At 41.5% G+C, this 21035-nt stretch overlaps 1 protein-coding gene across 1 annotated transcript; it reads right to left on the bottom strand.

Annotated features, from left to right (window-relative positions):
- Window positions 1-287: 287 nt before the first annotated feature.
- hs3st2 (heparan sulfate (glucosamine) 3-O-sulfotransferase 2) lies at window positions 288-20444 on the bottom strand. The gene is made up of 2 exons (XM_084571048.1): window positions 19837-20444; window positions 288-1309 (listed from the first exon to the last, which is right to left on the bottom strand). The coding sequence occupies exons 1-2, from the start codon at window positions 20346-20348 to the stop codon at window positions 691-693; spliced, it is 1131 nt and encodes a 376-aa protein (XP_084427174.1). The 5' UTR covers window positions 20349-20444; the 3' UTR covers window positions 288-690.
- Window positions 20445-21035: the final 591 nt, after the last annotated feature.

Below are 21035 nucleotides of genomic sequence, written 5' to 3'. Positions count from 1 at the left end.
TGCAAACTTTCGCTGCGGACTAATCGACAGGCTGATTTTATTATTCATTTGACATTTTGCCGCGGCTTCACGTTGTGTGCTCATTTTCACTGGAAATGGTGAATAAAGAAGCAATCTATGTAATGAATATTCAAGTGGTGTCATTACTGTATGCCTGGTGTGGGTTAAATGACAGGAAGGCGTCGGGATGGTTGCCTCTCCCTGAATTAAAATTGACTGATGGATTCAAATGGCATGTATATGGCAAGGAAATCAGGGGTTTATATATATTTTTGTATATATCATAAAAGAAATGACACTTATGAGGGTTGAGTGAATGAGCAGTGCATTCCCCTCTGCGTCCACGACTAAAGTGCCCTTGAGCAAGGCACCTGACCCCCCTAACCTCCTTGGGTGCTGCGTGGAGCTACCCACTGCTCCATATGGGCTTACAGGATTGCCTTGTGTGTGTACGAATGGATGGATGAAATGCAGAAGACAAATTTTCATATATAGGACAATAAAACACTTTCTTTTCTTTGCTGACACTGGTTTCAGCATGATCTGAACCCATTTATATAATTAGTCTGTTATTCTTTATTTACTTTGTCAATATATACATAGCTCAATAAACATCTTGTTAAAGACACTCTCATATTTAATCACATCTCTCGAGGTAACTATTTTAAAACAGCACTCTGTATGGTACATTCAATCCCACTTGAAGTCTTGTCCAACAGTTTCATAGAATTTGATATTAAATGGCCTATAAAACTCCCGAAGCTGCTCGATGACCTCCCGGTCGATCTGTACATGAGTCCTGCCCTTGGATTTGCCGAGGCACCGTGGCTGACTGCTGCTCTCCGGCTTCTTCAGACAGGGGAAGCCTTTGGTTCGATTAAAGTAGAAGTGCTTGTCCGTGATTATTCGCTTCAGCCCCAAAAAGTCCTGAACGCGGCCCATTTCCCCAGCCGGGTCCGTTATCAGCCGCTCGCCGCTCACAAAGTGCATCTGCGACAGGCGGAAGTACTGCAGCCAGTTCTCCAGGTGCAGAATGTACATCCCGATCCGAATGGCGTTCCAGGAACTGTCAACAAGGCCCAAGCTTCCGTTTTTAAACGCCAGCTCCTCAAATGTAGGGATGTCAGGCTTCTTAGAAAGAGTCTGCGTGTAGTCGGAGATGGCTCTGGTGACTGGGTTACGCACCACAACAATCAGCTTGGTCCCGTGGGACATGCTGGCGATGCGTCTGGGAGCCTCTCTGGTGACAAAGTAGCTGGGAGTCTTCTCTAATGTGATCTGGCTGTCTAGCGTTCGTGGCATTAGTCCCCTTGGGAGAGAAACACACATAAATGAGTCAGCCAGAACTGTTATTTTTCTGCCCAGGAACATTTCCACAAGCTTTTCTCTCTTATGGATGACAAATAAAAAAATAAATCTAACTAAGGTGGATGTCTCAGGAGGAATGCGAACAATGCTGCCTGTCACTTATGCCACAAAAAATCTAAAAAACAGTGTTTGCAGAAAGATCTTCCTCAAGTCATGCATTCGAAGATTTACCTAAATGAAAGTATTACGAGTTAGTATCATTAAAAGAACTCTTTATGCATTATAAAAGACCACATATTACTTTAATATAGTCAGAGCTGCATTATACACTTGCATGGCAACCTGAATCACCAGTCTTTTGTAATGCATTGGTATGTTGAGGCAAACATCCAAATAAACACAATGCAAATGTATTTGTTAAGATATTCAAAGGTGGCAGGGCAGCTTGTACAACCAAAACATACATCATTATTATTATCACCCTGCTGCCGAGATAATGGCTGTGCAAACCACAGGCAAATGATTGTATTTGTCATACTTGTCATGAGAGTTTTCCTTCCCAGCGTAATATGTCATTCTGCTTTGGCACTTTGGTTCAATAAAAGTTGATTAATTACCATCTGCTGTTGGCTGTTGAGACAATGACTGCCTCATTCACAATTCAGAGATCAGCCGTAATCCCTCATACATCCACGGCTCTCCGTCTCCTCTAGATTGAAAAGTGACTCCGCCGTGGAGATAATTCTTTTAAAATGGCTTTCTACATTTATGAATTTCTATTCACAGCGTGTGAATCAGTTTCCAGATTGACGCTACAGAGTTCTGATGATAAATACCACGCTTGCTTTATTATTACCGGAGGAAGGCTTCGATTAAAAGCTAACCTTTCTCAAAGCTTTCTCTCTCAAGGTAGGGGTAGCCATAGGTTACCTCTAAAGTCTTGGAAATATTGATCCATTTAGTTTTATTTATGAATCCGGAGTTGTTGGCTTGGGTGCCTCAGGGCCACCAGGGAACTATTAATCTTTTATGAGAACAGCACCTTTTCAAGCAAACAGCTTTGCTACACACTGGAAAAACTTGCAGCCATTTTCCAGGAGGTGCAGATTCTAAAAGAGATCTGCTGAGGGAACTGTCTTTGTTATCTGGCTTGTCAGTTCCATGCATTTTTACCACCCTACACAGCTGAGTGCACGGGAGAGAAGTATCCAGTATGTGCTAGCTTGTCATATTACAAAACTGAACTGACAACATTAACACGTATAGTGAAAGGGCACAGATGGTTCCGCTTAAAATAGTTCACACACAGCCACCTGACATCAAGTATGCAGCTGTACACAGCCCTTTTTTTTGTAGACATGTTTACACATACACCATGGGAAGAAGGTATAGGACTAAGGCAAACATGAAATATATATACAGATAAATTAAGAAGATATCTCACACTGGAGTCATTCCTTTATATCGGTTGTTGGGTTTGATCCAGAATACAGACCTGCAAGTGAGCCTGTCAGATCTGCCAGCTTATCTCGAGTTATTGATTTTTAAAGATGTTCTGTTGGTTCACTCACAGTGAGCATCCTCCGAATCTGATAAATTACATGACTGTTACACAGATGCTATACAACACCACCACCACCATAAAGACAGCCTGGCAGTCTCACAACAAGCAGCAGCCCGCAGTGCTCAGACAGCTTTTTCACTTCTATATAAGCATCCTTTTGCTTCCCTGGCAGTGGGACGCCTTAAAGATCTGGGTTATTTTTAAATAAATCGCACTGTGGCCAGAACTGAGATTAAGAGCAGGCTTATTAATAACAGGAAAGTGTGTAGATGTTACTGTTCTCGATATGTCGCCAAACACATGGCACATCTCTTGTTTAAATCAGCTGGAAGGGGTCTGAATGAAAAATTCAGTTTATGAAAACATAGTTGGCATATAGGATCCTGACCATTTCTTTTTGGATGACTATGGCGGGACTTGGTAAACGGAGAAAAAAAGCTTGGCTCTGCAATAAAAGAAAAGGGCAGATACAAGTGTCACGTTCTTCGAGGGATCTAACAACGCACTCATTTATGAACGCAGATAATTTCAGCAACCATCAACGCAATCTGTCAGGTGCAGTGCAAATTAGCTCATGCAATCAGACGTGATACCAACATAACGGCCGCACCGTGTTGTATTCTAACAAATGAGGGCTCATTGTCGGCCTAGAGAAAGCTTTACAGATGTGACAAGTGACTCGCAGTATGCCTATCAGGAAACAGGATGGCAACACAAACCAAACAGAGGCAGCAGAATTGGAAGTGTTAGTGGAGCGTGGCAACCATTTCATTTTCATGATGTCCAGTCTTCTCGCCAAAGGGAAACGTGAGACACCTTTGCGGGCGAGGCAAAGGGGAACGGCCACGTCAAGCGTGAAACGGGCAAAGACAAACCACCTCAAAGCTTTGTAACACGTTGCGCAATTAATTCAAATAATCTCCTCCCCGCGGGGACGGTCCGATTTAGAATCTCCTCCACATGTATACCCAGTAAGTCCGGCAAGCTGCCGCAAAACAGTTGGCTCTTGGATCTCTCCCCTTGGCTCATTAAGCGAATACGTACAGCACCGCGTCGTCCGAGCTCTGATGTTTCACCTGCGCGTTGCCCGTTCAAAGGATTGTTTAAATGGCTCCAGCCAAGGAGAAGAAGGTGCAATGCAATGATCAAAGACTGTTAGTCTTTATTTTTTTATTGAAATCAGGGTCATTTCTAAGGGATGCTTTCATGTCAGCGGGAGTAGCCCGGACCACTATGCTGCAAGTTGCCTGTCTTGGAGTGATGTTAATGAGGAATACTGGAGAGGGGGGGCCGTAATATCTACAAACATTTTTTTGATCTCACTTTTTTTGTATTTGGGGGCTCATATTCCAGTTCTCTGGTTACCATAAAATTAACATCCACATGTGAGCTGTCTGTGCTATGACTGATTTTAATGGCTGCATATTAAACTGCAACAGCCATATGTCTCTTTTTAAGAGATGAAACAAACAGAAGGTTTATTTTTAATGAATTATACACCTGTGCTCATTGCAACACACGGCAGCAGCAGCAGCCTCATTTCCTCATTCGGGTGTCTGCTTGTTTTGACCTGAGAACATGTGATACCCGATGAAGGAGGTGTCTGAACCCATCAGATTGTTTCTCTCTCTCTCACCATGCCCCGAAGAAACTATCAACACTGAAATGAAAAGATAAAACTGAGGGTCCTCACTGCAGCAGGGACAGACGTGCTTTTACAAAAAGCTGTTCAATCCTCGGAGGATAATAATTATTTGCAATTAGAAAATCCACACGATTTTAATTCCGCTGGAATTGCTTCGAGGGTAATCGCCACTTTCGGAAACTTGGAAAACTCTAAAATAGGCTTCAGCACTCTTTTGAACATCTTGGCTTTTTGGGCAGACACACACACGTGTGAACATGCACACGCACCTTGATTAACTGACATTTTGAGTGAAGTGCCTTGATTGATTACCACCTTCTCACTCAGAATCAACAGCAAATTCTTTGGGGTAATTTACAATCTCTTCCACAATTCTTGGTCAAACTTTACGTCGGGATGCATTACAGGCTAGGCGGTGACATTTTAATCACTGCGGGAAAATGAACTCAGGTGTGGAAGATCTGCTCAATACTGTAAATGAGACCCGGAGAGCGCGGTTGAAAGCTAATTTGTTCTGGAAGCTTCAGCTGTGCGTCGGATGCTGATTCTTTTTTCTCCGGATTTCACTAGAATAACAGCAAATTTAACTTTCTTTCGTCATTATTAGAAATGACTTCTTCTTTCTCACCAAATAGCACGTGTCTTAACCAGGAAGAAGAGGTGCAAGCTCAATCAAAGTCAAACACAAGGAACATCACAGGAAGTCGCTGAAAATGGGTGTGAGGCCGATAATGGATATGCTGTTCCTGTAGTCTAAAGTTCCTGATTCAGGCCCCTTCGTGCAAACACGTGTTAAATATGACCCATAGAATTAGGGCTCTGAAATGAAGACATACAGTGACCCTTTAATTAATTTTAAATATACTTTTTAGCTTGCTAGCAAATCCAGCTGAACGTCCCTCGACGACACTAACAGGTTTGTTGGCGTCAACTGTGGAAAGCGCGGCGGCCGTTTTCTCTCGTTAATGAACTGCAGCGTGCTGGAAGCTAGTCTACATATAGCAGTGGATGTGAAGGAGCCTGCTGGCTATCTCGCCGAACGATTTATCTCTGCTGGCGCGGTGGAAAGCAGGAGGTCTGGAGTTCACCATTAGCTCCCTCTGGACGCTGCTGCAATCATTATAGAATGAATAAGCCACAAACACGGATGTCTTTATTTCAAAGTAACAAGGGTTCCCATTAAACCCACATACACCATTCTCTTGCAGTGTACATTTCCACCGGGAGAACACTTTCTACAGCGGCAAAGTCGATGCAGTTCAACAATTAGACTATTACAGTTTAGCCGAAGAGTAAACCTCAACACAACACTGATATTAGGCTAAAAGTTAAGAATGAAAATGAAGGCTAGGCTATTTAAGGGCATGCAAACCTACCAGTAATAAATCTACATACAAATCCATATAGCATTTACTTATACAGACCAGTTAATATCTGTAAATGGTCCTGCTGTTCTATTACACAGAGGTTTGTCTTCTCATGGGGCTCTAAAGGTGTAGGAAATATGAATGCGAGGCATCCACTCAGTAAGCTAGCATTAGCATGCAGTGTTGTTGTGAAGTCTGTTGTGTGATGACTATGGATGTATTGTGTAATTTCCTTTTGTGTTAACTATTGTGGTTGAGTTAGACAGGCAGGTGATCTGGCTACCGAAGACATACACGGCCGAGCATAGGCCACAAAGGTCATCATTTTTGTTTTCAAAGGACTTCCTGTGCTTTATATATATATATATGCACAATACAATGCATGCAATACCTGTTTCACGTATGGACTGAATGTGCTAAACACAAGCATTCATCCTCTGGGGAGCATGCTCCGTAATGTTCATGGCAGCCTGGCTATAACTTTGGATTTTAATTTATTCATTATCTATTACCGCTTATTCCCTAGAGGGTCGTGGGAGGGGGGCTGGAGCCTATCCCTGCTGTCATTGGACGACGGGCAGGGTACACCCGGGACAGGTCGCCAGTTTTGTGCCAATTACGGCCAAATTAGAATCACCAATTAACCTAACAAGCTTGTCTTTGGACTGTGGGTGGAAGCTGGAGAAAACCCACGTACTTGCAAACTCCACACGGTGCATATCAAAGTCAGTGGCAATCCTAGGTTCTGCGGAACACCCAGGCAAAGACATACACGTGCTATCCCCAAGTCCAAAATAACAAATATAGGGTAGATATAATTGTTCCTAGGGGGTTGTGTCATATTGTCAGTGCATCGTATGGTCATTTATTGGTTTGGTTTGCCTGTTTCCTCTGATCAAAGTAGTTAATCCGAGTCAGAATGATTTCTAATCCTTTCAGGGAACTTGTTAATTGTTCCCACATTGATTTCCAGTATTACGGCACCCAGAATACATATATAATAAACTGTATTTAAAAAGTACATAGCTGCAAATCGCTGCCTCCCTTCCAAGCTGAGCAAATGCAGAGAAACAGAGAAACTCTTCAGCTCCAGACAAGGGTTTCTTATTGAAGAACTTCTAAAGAGCAGCGTTAGGTTCATCAGGGATGCAGGCCGTCAGAACATGTAAAGGTCAGCTTTGAATCAGCTCCTTGCGAACAATCAATGAACTCAGAATTTATTACTGTCGTTTCACTTTGGTTTGAACTTAAAACAGACTCTTCCCTATTGTCAGTCCAAGACAAGTTCGCTGTACATTTTTTTCTGTATAAATGTAAAACTGTCAGATGCGAAACAGAAGGCCCTTACGAGACACACGCCGGAAAGAACCGGTGAATTCATCAAACGCACTGAAGTGTGATTAGCTATATTGCTTAAATACACACAATGTTGCTTAAATTTAGACATAAAAACTAGAGATGTTTATTATTTTAGTAACAAGCAAATGTTCTCCTTCAAACTGTCGAAAGTTTACCCATTCTTTTATAATTCGACTATACTTTTCTTTAAAGCTGCACTGCAAAATATTTGTCTCCTCCTAGTGCAAGTGAGAGGAATTACACAAACCTGTGTTGCCAGATTTACCATAATTATCATATTTATACAATAGGTCCAAGGCCTATGCAATATCAAAGGGCAAATATATCGCATAGGCCCTGAACCTATCATATAAAGGGCAAATATACGACAGTTCGCTATTTGACTGACAATGAATAAAGTAGTGGTTTCATTCAAATGGCCAAGATTCCATGTTTATTCCTTAGCTTATTGCAGTTAAATACACATAGAATAGCTTTAAATTTTAAATGCACTGTCGTAGTGTGTGATTTGTTTCAAGTTGTTTTAGCACATACAACAGTTTGGGTTAAAATATGATAATTTTTAAAGCGACAGTACGATATTTCTTCATTTCCCATCTGGCAACACTGATGCCTACAGTCCTTCATTCCCTTCTCTTCTTTCTCCCACTCAGAAAATCCACACCAACAGTAATCTGTTTGTCCTTGCCATCAGTCCTTTCCGTTATTAGACTCTAATCCTTCCTCTGAATGCAACGTTTCTTATTAACAACAACTCAACTGACAGAGATATTGAATTTACAGAATCTCCGTTACATTGGTATCTCGTTTCATTTCACAACGGGCTCTGCCATGATTATAGTTGCCGTAGTGTACTCCGTCTCCATCGCGATGGTTGCTTCCCTCTTGCAGAATTACTTAGTCAGCACAGTTTGAGCTCGTTTATCAAGGGCTTCGTTCATTCATTCATTCATCTTCTGTAACTACTCGTCCTATGACGGGTCATGGGGGGCTGCAGCCCAGCTGTCATCGGGCGAGAGGCGGGTTACACCCTGGACAGGTCATCAAAGACAGACAACCATTCAAACTCACATGTACACATACGGCCAATTTAGAATCACCGGTTAACCTAACCAGCATGTCTTTGGACGGTGGGAGGAAGCCGGAGTACCCAGAGAGAACCCACGCAGACACAGGGAGAACATGCAAACTCCACACAGAAAGGCTCAAGTGCTTCAATGTAATAATAAGAATAATTAAATTTACTATACATGTAAAAGTTCTGCACTATAGCTTTAAGTACTGATATAACTTCTAGCGTTATAGCAGCTTCAATCCAGCTGCTTCAATCCTTCAAATGTTGCTCCTGAGGGCTGAATCATAAACAAGAGTTTACTTTTACTGGGCTCCATATTTGTAAGACAAACACAGCCATGATACATTTTGGCTTGAGCTTACCAAACCAAACTGTTAATATTATAACCAGTTTGTTATTTCGCTGGCTTCAGACATCCGCACTCGAAAGTTGGAAGGTGTCTGGGTGTTTGCCCTTGCACCAAAAAAATAAAAAAAAGGGCCCTTTGAATTGATTAGGCTTTGTTGGACCGATTCAAAATTCTAGAGTGGACCTTCAAAATGTTTTTCATGTCTGCCTGTTAATGTTTTACACTGGTGTTTCTGCAACGTGAAACAGCATTTTACTTCAGTAGTTCAAATGTAGGGACAATTAAATATGTCACACATGAAATCAAATCAGGGCATTTCGAGCAAAGCTTCAAAACAAATAATAACTCCATTCAGTCAACATTATATTTGTGCGATCAGGAGACAAGATCCTTATAATGTGTGGCTTCAACTGGAAACAAGCCAGTGTTTCATGTGTATCATGCTTTTATCACTTTTAATCAATCGAGGCATTGTGGATCCAGACAATAACTAATAAATCAGTTTAATGAGTTGGAGGATATCAGGCCAACATGGATCTGTTTGGGATTATACTTAGAAACCATTAATCACAAGGTGGAGTGCTTATGCAGGGGCAGTGGCAGAGAGATTTAGTGAAAGGCCTTTACCTCCCGTCGGACAACAAATATTTGTGATTACGAGGACTAATAATGAACCCTGCCCATTAAACAATATGCAGCCTCACAGGCTGGACCACGGAGAGAGTGCCGAATCAAAGTATCCATTATAGTCTGTGTTTGCCTGGTCTCTAGAGTAATTTAACAAAACAGTCGCACAGTAAATTATAAGAAAACGCCTCTTGGGCTCACATTGCGTGCTGTTTACTCTGATAACATATTGGCAGAGTAATGATGGTCAGAGTCTTTGGCGTTGCACAAAAAGCTCTGGTGGCATTTTTTTATGACGAATGTGTCTCTGCATCCTTGAAAACTGACATGGTTTTTGGCAAAACAACAACAACAACAAAAAAAACAGCTTTTAGCACCCCCTAGAGGTCAAAAGCTGGTGGACCATGTTACGATGTCATGACATTTGCCTGGACAAGTTGCAGTGATTTCCTCAAAGGGACACTTTTAGGAAATCAACTTTGACGTCACATTGCTAGCATACAATGTCCAAAATAACTAGTCCTTGCATTAATTATTTCATCCTTCTCTTGCATTATGTCTCTCTTGCATCATTGCTCTGATGAGTCCCCCCTTCCTTGTTAAAAGTATTACTAAATATTAAATACTGAGTTGGCCAATTTGCATACATTTTGATCGCAGAAGCACTGCACAATCCATAAAATCCATAGATTGTCCTCATCCATTGTCCTCAATTTAAAGAGATACACAAGGACATCTCTTCCCCAAGTAAATTGCACATGCATCTGCAGTCTTCAATTCTACGTTTGTCCACACTTGATAAAGTCAATTGTTTATGCTTTTCCATTTATTAATATTTCCATAAATTGTATTTTATGTAATTGGTCAAACGGGGACGCGGAATTGTATTTTCTAATATAAATTTCCGACAGCACTTGAATGTAACATACCTTACATACGTGAGTTATTGGGTTTTTTAAAAGTACTATAAAGTTTGACATGACATGAGTTGTAGCCATAACTAAATGGATTTATTAAATGTTGAGGTCTGGTTAGTGAAAAGTCGGCATTTCTAATTCGTCTCAGGAATTTGCAACTGTCCTGAGAGGCTGTTACAGAAGTTTCTGGGTAATTGCTTTTTTTCGGACACAACAGTTTGTTTTCAAATGAAGCTTTCAAGTAGTATTAGCAGTACACAAGCATTTAACTATTAACCAGTTGAATTTGCTACTTTTTTACTACTACTTCATTTTTTTTTTTTGCAAGTTTCTGTTCCGTATTGACTTGAGGAATTGTACAAATCATTTGTCCTGAAATGTCCTGAAAAGCCAATAACTCACACAGACCTGCTCCCCGCTGTCCAAACCCATTAACAGTTTGTATTACGCAGGTAGACAGTGCAGAGAAAATGTTCTTATGCTGCGTGACTCTCATAATGTTTGTGCCACTGCACTTCCTAAAAATGGCATTTTCCTCTTTCCAGAGATGACAGTATAGAGCCACATTCTGCCTGCGAGGCCGCTCCATTATTAAACTATCACTCACTTAGATTACAGCTGTGATGACATCTGATCATTAATCACCAGCAACAGAAGCCTGCCACCCTCGAAAGTCTATTAAGAGTTAACAAAGAGCAGTCCGGGCGATTACAGCAGTGCTGTGGCCAAATCGGCTAGGTGAGGAACAGAGGTGAATAACAATCCCAGTGTCCTGAGAATCGAGCATCTATTTCTCTAATTTAATCGGAGATGCACTGGCTGAAAATAGCAAAGTGACTGAGCCATACCTATTGCAGTGGAGGGTCTTTCTGACGCCAGTCATATCCTCAGCTATATAATAGAATCAAAACATATTATAGTAGGACAATGCATTCAAGAGGCAATGTAAAAAAAATTACATAAAATATTCAACCTTGAACAAAATCCTATTCAACTGCTGTCATATCAGCTCTAGGCTCTTGTTTTTCTTGAAATAACAATTATTCATGGTTTGGCCTGCAGAGGGAAATGACTGACAATTGCTCTCCTTGAGCAATAACACGTTCAATTGAACTAGGCTATGAGCTGTCACATTAACATGTGGCAAGGCATCGGACACTGAAATGAAGACACTCAAGATAGGAAAGAAAGCCTCTGAAATCCTAAACGGCACACTGTCACACCAGGATTACGGCTCACTGCGTGTTTTGTGTAATTTTTTGGGTGCTGGGCTGTAACTGTAACTCCAGGACTCATATAATATCAAGTATATGTAAAGGCTTTTTGCAGCGGTGTAGTATTGTTTGTGCGGCAAACGTTTCCTCACTTTCATAATTCACATTAAATGCCCTTCACTGCGACATTGTCAACAACATAATCTGAGATGAGTACATTACATTTTGTACCTCATTTCCCTTGAATTACCCACCTATTTGTGCAGCTTTGCAGCAACTTCGCCGCTGCAGCCCGGGTTTACAGTATAGCCTCTAGCAATGTGACAGTCAAGGATATTTATAAACGGAGTGCAGACAGATTGCACACCTTTAGAAGTTTTCGGTCTTTACTTAGATGGTAGGAAAGTACAAAAGGAGATGGGGAGGAGAGACAGAAGAGGGGAAGCTCAGACAAGATTTGATCCCTGCAGGTCAGCGGGGACGCATTGTCTTTGCCATTAGGGGAAAGTTAACAAGCTGACAATCTCTAAATGTGAGCTCAGGATTGCTGACTGCCAGATATCTCCACCGCCGCAATGTCTGTAAAATGACAGTACCATTTGCTGGAGAGAATATGAAAGCCCAAATTTGATTTAGTTTTCTCTATTTTCATGACACATCAAGTGGCAATCAGACAACTGTCATCAGTCATATATTGTTTGACCTATTACACATTTTGGGACTAGGCAGAAATACAATATCACTAATGACTTCTTTAGAAAACTTGTTTCCTAGATGCTAGATCTGTATTCTCCCAACAGTTTTGATACACAGACACACATTGAATTTAAACGTGCCTGCATAATGTTTGGCAACAACATTATCTTTTGCTTTGTGCTGTTTTTGTGTTGCACATGAGTCTTTGGGGTAAAAGATGGGTGTACAAAGCATCTTGAATCTTGAATGTTTTTGGTTACATATACTGAAGGTTGAGCTTAAGAAAAGGTTGATTTTAAGTTTGAATATTTATAATGTCACTGCATCCTGCACCTCAACAAAAAAAAGTTTATTATTCTACTGTAGACATGAGGGAATATTGCTATTCTATAACCATTGAACAGGATTCATATTTTCTGATCTTACATAGCAGGCTTTCAAACACATTTTGAGGCAACATTAGTATGTTTCTGTAAAAACATATTAGCGTTTCAAATAGCAGTTTAGGAGACAGGTGTTGTTTTGAAAAGTATTCGAATTAGTCATTTTTATAGCAAATTAAAAGGAATTATTTGCATTTTACACATGGCTGGAAATTATCCAGTGCATTAAACCTGATCGAGAGACGCGGCGGGAGTCATTACCTTAGGTCAACAGATTCTTTAAAAACATAATTAAAGGAACCAATGTGTGAGGAAAACAAAATAGCGCTAGTATAGTAGTCAAGGGTTTCACAGATGAGCTTAAATGCTTGCAGCTCCTACAATACACTCCAGCAAACTCAGTTTCCTCTTAGTGCTAACAACAGCTTGACCTGCTTCGCAAGTGTGTCGTTCATCATGTTAGTTCAGCATGTTAACATGCTAAGTGGCAAAGCTGAAGAACTGGTTAAAATGAAAATCTGACATGGTAATGAGGCTACAGGAAATTTTAAAGAACAACTTTGGCATGTTTAAACCTGGACATTATGTTCCTCTGTATTTCAGTATAAGTGATTGATGGCAATAAAAATCTTTGCAATCAGTCCTCTATTGAGCAAGAAAAGTACATATATTGTCACTGCGCTGAGTACAGAAAGAGCCAAGTGGAAAGAAGATATTACACTTTTACAGAAAGTGCAGTCATGCACAGTGGCAGTACTAGCGCTTAAGTGGTGTCATTTTGTGCTTGTGCAAGAGCTGAGGCTCCTGGAACGCCTGCCTGATGACAGCAGGGCCAAAAAGTCCATGTTTGGGACGGGGAGCATTCTTGATAATGTTCCTCACCCTGCTTAAGCGGCATTTGATGAAATAGGACCTTAGTGAAAAGCAACTGGATACCATAGACGTGCTGGGCAGTTCTCACCGCCAGCTGCGTTTTGCTGTCCGAAGCAGAGCAATTGTACAGCGATTGTACAGCGATGGTACAGCGGTAAAGGTCCACTAATATCTTGGGACTAAGGTCTAAATATTTTAAGGCTCTGGGAAAGAACTTTACAAAGTAGGAGTACAGAAGACGCAGCTAGCTGATACACTGCTTTGTGTGTTTCTGAATTGTGCTAGTAAAAACAGTTCTACAGTCTTCAAAGCTTTCACAGACAGCAAGACAGGGACACGCCAAAGTTGGCTAGTCGAGCAGGATGCAGCCGGATGACAAATAGACACTGAGCCTTGATATGGCAGTGACCACTTTGACCAAGACGACTGCCTTCAAATAGAGTAAGAAATGCTACACTGAAGTACTTTTACCAGAAGAAAATGACTGTTTCAAGAGCTGAGAAGAGGTATTACTGAAAGTTATTTTGTTGCCCTGGCATCTGTACAGCAAGGAAAAGCATAGCAGGGTAACAGCAAATGTGACCACTCTGTGCAAAGTATCAATTTAGTGAATATGTGCCAAAAAAATTGCATTTTTTTGTAATTGCAATAGTGGGTTCATTACAAAGATCAAAACTAACTTGTACTTTGAGGTAAAAAATAAGTTATAATTTATCCGGAGGACTCAAAACCACAAATCTCAACCTTATTGTGAAACTAAACTCATCATGAATGTGTGAAAAGTTTCACTTCCATCTAATAGTTGTTATTTCAATCTGGACCAATGTGGGACTGATTACTAATAAATAAGCAAGCGAAGCAAAATGAGATGGATTTATACATGTCAAATTACCACTCTTGCCACTTTCAGAGTTACCAGATTGAACTGTTAATTGCCCACATGAAAGCTTTAGCGTGATTGGCCCCCAGCGTAGGCACGATTAGATATTTTCCCAAAGTATGACATCGGAATAAAAGCACAACCTCTCTCAGACTGGTCTCAACGGGGAGACGTCTCAAAAAGAGTTGTTTTGTAATTAATGTTAAGCAGTACGTCTCTGAGCTGCGCCAGAATGAAGACAGCTCATTAATAATGCAGAGTAAGGCCTAACCATCGCTCGCTCTATAATGTGTAGTTTTCTGTGTTAAATGAGAACCATCTAACTTTGTGTCCTCATCAACCTTTCTGATGATACTGTTCCAGAGCTCCCTGCCTCCCCGAGCCAATTAATGTGGACCTGGAGAATATTCGTAGCCGCAGCCTCTCATACAATTTCAACGCTTCTCAGAGAAGCAACTGGAAGTGCTTCTGACTCCTGTGAAATCAATAGAGCTGAGATGCCCTTTTAAGTCTTGATGGTGCATGGCAACGCGTTTTTGTTTGATCTTTATGATTCTGTGGAGAATGGAAAAAGTGGCGAGTAAAGTGTGAGGAAATTGGCGGCAGGGAAATGCCTTTTTTCATCAGGTCCTGCATGGTTATGCGAATGCCCTCACACAAAATAAATGGGGCCGTGTGTGTGTTCTGTTCAGGAGGCACAGTAATGAACACTGCACCATTTTTCTTCTGAGCCTAAATGGCCTGTCACATGCTTAATGTAACAAGACAGACCGTGCAGAACAACTGGCCAGTACACTGAAACTTAGGAGAGTTAATTTGGAGTCACATGTTGCACGGCTCTGACGGTTCAGCTGATATAAGCTGCAGAGAATTAGTGAAAATGTTAGTAAAAAGTGGTCGCTAGGTTTGATTAGACAGCATAAATTAGTGATGAAAAGGATCCGTTAATTAGTCGATGCCATCTTGCGCTAATGAAGACTGTAAAAAATGAATTTTGTCGCGCATCTAAAGGTTAGTAAGAAACTTCAATACGCAAAAGCATGAAGCTTGTTTCGTACTCAACAAGAACAAACATTAAATTACGTCATTCTCTTCTCGCAGCCCTCGTTTGGGAGTTCTCGCAGCTTGTTCTCAACACATCATCCAGGCAGAACTTTTTTCTTGTGGTGTCCTACAGTTAATCTCTGATTGGTCCGAAATTGGAAGTGGGCGGGTTAATGCAGAAAAGCGGAAAAATGCTGCAGGAGTTCTGCACTTGAGTTCCTCATGAATTATAAAGAACCTGGCCAGAAAGAACTTTGTTCTTGCCACCTCAAATTTCTCTGTTCTTGCGGGAGTATGAAATCAATAGAATATTAATCGATAACCATTTACGTCTTTGATCTGAGCTTCTGATTTCAGACTGATGGGAATAAAGTCAATAATTTTGCAGATGAAACTGAAGTTGGTAGGACAACATGAAAAGACAGGAGATCGATAGAACATTTAGGATTCGTCTTCTGGGGAGTCTGTTCCGAGTTTGTGGCAAACCGAGCAATCGCTGTTGAGACACCTCACATTTGGTGTGGAGAGCCACACCACTCATGATGGGGAAATGTGCTGAATGTCCTGATTTTGTGATTCATTTGTAATCAGTTATCATTTGGTGTCATAAAACTGAAAAAATGACCTTACCTACAATAACTTAAGTTCTATGGTGGCATTAAAACATGTCTTGTTTTAACCAAATACCCAAATATTCAAAAGCATCAAGTCACAGTTTACTAGAACTACTGATGATGTACTACCATGTTTTTTTTTTTCCTTTTTTTAAACTATACATTTTTAAGTATTTGAACAGTCCATAGACATTTTATTTCTTTCTACTGCTTATTGTTACTTTCATGGGTTTGTACATTACGTTACTTCTTCGTCTTTGCAGACTCCTTTGATCGTTTGGACACTAAAAGTTTGTTTAATGAACAATGCCTCTTTTAAATCCTAACTTTATATTTCACAGTTAACCCATGGAACCAACTGTTATTTAAAATCCATTCATATACGCTGAAACATGCAAATTGATAAATTGGGCCTGTCCATATCGCTCATTGCAGCAGAGTAGGGCAGCACATGTGGACTGTATAAATACATTATGTCACTTGCCTATAGAACGAAATGCCACCGTTAAATGAAATGGAAAGATATGTGACATGCTGCCAACAGCCCAAACCCTGTGACAGATAATCACTGCGGGCCCAGTCTTAGACTATGAACGTCTCTCAGACACTTGTCAGGTTGAATAACTGTTGTTTCAGCCTCAATTAAGTCAGTCTGAGTCTAAGGTTTTGTTTTAAGTGTACTATATATCTTGGATCTATGAACTGTCAGCTTGTGACAAGTGAGCAATATTTCAGCTTTGTAATTTTCCACCAGCGACATCATATCAGCTATATCTGCCTAAATTTAGAGTGCCTCAGTATATAGATTGTAAAGCAAAAAAGTCTGGTACAGTAGGGTTGCTGTTAGGCATTAAGCTGTATTAAATTGGTAGATATGAAAAAGTCCTGAAAAAGTGAACAGACAATTGGTGGCAACAGGATAAATTTTAATAAGTTACCATTAACTGTATAAAAAGATGAATGGACCTTCCATGACAGCACCCGAAGGATTCCTGAAGAGTGGCTTTGAAGCTCCACATGGGCGTGACCGGGCCAGTGGCATCTTGGCATTTCCTGGCTCGGCCTTGCTCCCAGCAAATTCAAAAATGGGCCAAGAGGTTGAGCGCGAGCATGGCTGAGGTGGACGGGGTGACACCAGAGGAAGACCCGCTGGCAACCTGAGATGACACCCACCTGCCACTCAAGCCAGCCGCACTTTAAATTATTCAATGATTCATTTAAACAGATAAATTATATTTGTATGGGGCTATGCACATGTGGATTAACTCACTTCTGCAGACTGTAGAATGTTGGCTTCTCTTTCTTAGCCCTGGAGGTTGCCACTTGATTGATATCTGCTTTGTGCTTACTATTAGATTGCATACTACGCACAACATACTAAATTTTAGTACCATGAATGTACTTTTGCGTCAGTATGTATCTTTCTGACGTACTGATCAGTGTGCTGCTATCACATCACTTCCTGAGAACCTCCCTCCTTGTCAGTTGTAGGCTTGTAACCGTGGTAACACCATCCCCATCTCTCCAGCATTGCACTGTGGAATATTTATGCCAGCGTAGGGTCCAGCTCTGGCACGCTGTAATATTTTCCGAGAAAAAAAAGTAACCACTTCACGTACGATTGGTTTCCAACTCGCTATAACATCCCGCATACGGCTGTGGTGTACTAAATAGCATGTTAGGATGGAATTTAGGATGCGGCGCCGGTCTGTTGGGGAGGCAGAAGAAAACCTTTTCTTTCTGTGCACTCAGAATTCTGCCTTTAGATTTTCTTTCTTTTTAATAAAGAAAAACCTATGACTACACCTTGATCAGTTTCTAGATTTGCCCATGTATGCTTTTTCAAAATTAGGGAACCCTTTCAGCACGGAAAAGGCACATCCTTTCCAGCTTTTTACTGTTTATTGTTACTAAGATGGACAACTATGTTTTTGAATGCACTGTTTAGCAAATGAGTTTAATTTCTGAAATCCACACAGCAATAAAATACTCAATGCCCGCAAATTAGTCCCTTATGTCTTTTAATTTAATTGTTCCTTGAATTCAAATTAAAGGGCTGATCACCAAGTGTTACGAATGGGAAATTAAGATTAATATAAGAAGGCACAAAAACATGGAAATGCTTGCTACTAGTATTTGCTACTTTAACTTCCCGCCGGGGGATTCTAGAGCATGTCTTACATGCATTTATGTAAAATTATAGCCCCTGGTTGATTAGTTTAGGGATGAAAAGGGCAAATTCTCTTTGTACCAGAGGATAAGTGTTTTTTGTAATAAGTTCTTTGTATTACCAATATTTACGTGGCAGATTGCACATGTCCTGCATCTGCATGAGTGGTCTGTATTTGCATACTGGCAGTATCAAGAATGCATTTTTTTATACAGTTGATTGATCTGATTAGCTGTGTCCACCTCACATAATATTAAATTTAAAAAAAAATCAATTAAAGAAAACTCTTTTAACTGCTTTAAGGACTACATTGTTTATTCAGGAAACATAATCTGATCCAAATTGGGCCCTAAAACAAGAAGAATCGAGAGGTTCAATGACTTTTGTTAAAGCAGACTCGTGTTTTTCATAACATCACTCGATTATTTAATTAACTTGCAGAGATGTGCAATGTCTGTAAGCGCACAAGCACCCTTGCCCAACTGATCAGTACAGTGGTAATAATTGGTAAACATCCAATATAACAGTCTGGATGTTCAGACTTTTAACACACACATATTGAAAAGGTGTCAGATCAGGCTGCTAAAATCCATGGTTAAATAAAACCACCTCATTGTGTACCTGGAGATCTGACCAAACCATCAGCTGAGCCGTGATGGACAGGCACTCATATACATGATAATTTGCTGCAGCCTCTGCTGCTCATTCCTGCAGTGCAGCCCGAGAACAGACTTCCTCACTTGTTTTGGAAGCAGGGCCACAGACCACACTGACTGCACCGTGGGAGTAGAAAGCTCCAGCTATCAGATGTAGCGTAACACAACGTGATTTAAACCTTTTTAGGAGAACGTTTGAAGACTTGAGAGAAACATTTTTCAGCGCCTGGAGTAAGTGGGTAACCATTTAATTTGTTTTTGTTGAGGGAAACCTTTCTACTTTGCGCTTTATTTTAGTTGTTTGAATCCACGTCTCACAGACACTTGGGTTAGAGACAAACAAAAAGATTCAGAAATAGATTCATCTGGGGCCTGAAAGAAAGGAAACTGTATAGGGTAGAAAACGTGGGCTTGGCGCACCTTTGCGAGTGCCTTTTCCTTCACCAACCAACACAAGAACACACCGTGCCCTGTGCAGCCCGTTTGAAGGCAGCTGGTAACCTGGGGGGGCTGCCTTTGTCATCCGTGGCGTCGGCTGTGATTTTTATTTATTTATTTATTCCTCTTGTGAACTGCATCAGCCTACATCAGCCTCGGTGGTGCTGAGCAGACAGCACCATGGAGCTCTGCTGGCAGCTGAGGAAAACCGCACCGTGCAGAATAAAAAGTAGATTAAACTTCTGATCTCGATGTTGACAGGATACTCAGGCACGGGTGGAGGTATACTGGCTCATGTATAGGATACAGTATGTGTGTGCATGTTGCAAACAGTGTACCTAAATAATGCAGCTTTGTGCCCCTTAAAATGAATTAAAGGCTATTATGTGAGTCAGGTCTGGAGAGTCTGAGAAGTACAGACTGAGATGCATGTTTGCCAGAAAAGAAGTTAAATGAGTATATGACTTTTCAACAAACGCCTCTCATGTCTCAGGAGTCCCCTGTCATGCAGAGCAGAGGGGTGACTGAACTGCACTGTAACCGAAGTAAAAGAATAAAATAGTGTAGCATTTGACTGTGCAGAAAGATGATGCAAATGCGCCTGCCTCTGTGAAATAACAAATTAGTATCTCAGTGTTTGCTTCATATTCTCCTCACCTGTACCAATCCAGCCCCCTGTCATAGTTCCTGTCGAAAAAGTGCGGCTCAGTTCCGAGTGCGCGTACGTCTGGATGTATCCGGATGAACTCCAGCACCGCCCTGGTTCCTCCTTTCTTTACACCCACTATTAACGCATTGGGCAGCTTCTTATTCCCATATTTCTGCGCGACGCTCATGTTTCTCAACTTCATGTCAGCCCAGTGGCCGCCAGGCGCGGCGGTGGCTTTACTTTGTTCGCGGAGATCACTCGATCCGCGCTGGGCGACGGACTCGTGCAGCGCGGACCTGACTTCCAGCGAAGCGCAATTGTCTAATTTCCCAAGAAGTTTCTTCCCTCCCGCGTTCTTGCTCGGCGGGCACCGCTTCCCCTCGTAGCCCTGGTTTGTCATGATTGTCCCGCGACAGAAGATGATACTATAGCACAAATAGGTGCAAGACAGTGACACGGTGAATATGAAGGCGAATCTGGCGCTGAATCTGTTCGCCGATGAGAGGAACCTATGTGCCATGTCTCCATGGGTTCAAAGTGCTGCATGTTTTTCCATCGGAGTCTCCCTTTCTCTGTTGGTCCGCGGTCTGGCAGTGATATAGGTTCCAAAGTCAGACAGACTGGCATGTGAGGATAGGGGTGGCTTCTCGGAGGCATCAGCTGCGCACAAGTCGCGTTATTTCTTTTCATAGGCTGCCGAAGTGTGAGAGAAAACTTGGGAGCTGAATACGATTACAGCTGAGAAATTGGGTCAGTCCTCCTTTAAACAAGTTCTCCTCAAGTAGTTTGGAGTGAGTCATTTGGTCCGACTACTGATGCCACCGCCTTGAGACGCACCGCAGAAGACTTTGACGCCCATCCTTGTCCCCCGTCTCTTTGTTGTGGGGTGGACTGTGAGAGGAAAGGAAAAAGTCCGACGCGTCCTCAGTGTCCCCAGAACTCTCAGCAGCTGCGTGGTTCTGATCGCCCTCCGAGGGGATTTCGACGCTCAGCCTACCTCTGCCTTTCAAATTGAAGTTGTGAAGATATATGCACTAAGGCTACCAGCTATAAATATTTAAGCAACCCGCTGACGTCATGCACATGATCATAATTCTTTATGCGTTTATCCTTTAAAGGAACAACCCCAAGATTTTAGGTAGCTGTATATTTGGAGACTCCAAGGTGCAAATATTGGACTGATGAGCTCCTACTTCTCCAGGGAATG

The sequence above is a fragment of the Chelon labrosus genome (assembly GCF_963514085.1).
Source record: "Chelon labrosus genome assembly, chromosome: 21".
Lineage (NCBI taxonomy): Eukaryota > Metazoa > Chordata > Actinopteri > Mugiliformes > Mugilidae > Chelon > Chelon labrosus.
Note: the sequence above shows the minus strand (reverse complement) of the source record. Positions and strands in the feature narration are given on the sequence as shown.

Bases quoted from the DNA above. Each gene is read 5' to 3' on its own strand.
- hs3st2 (XM_084571048.1), bottom strand. From the start codon at position 20,348: ATGGCACATAGGTTCCTCTCATCGGCGAACAGATTCAGCGCCAGATTC. The intron at 1,310-19,836 runs GTGAGGAGAATA...TTCTCTCCCAAG, and splicing joins AGGGGGCTGGATTGGTACAG to GGGACTAATGCCACGAACGC.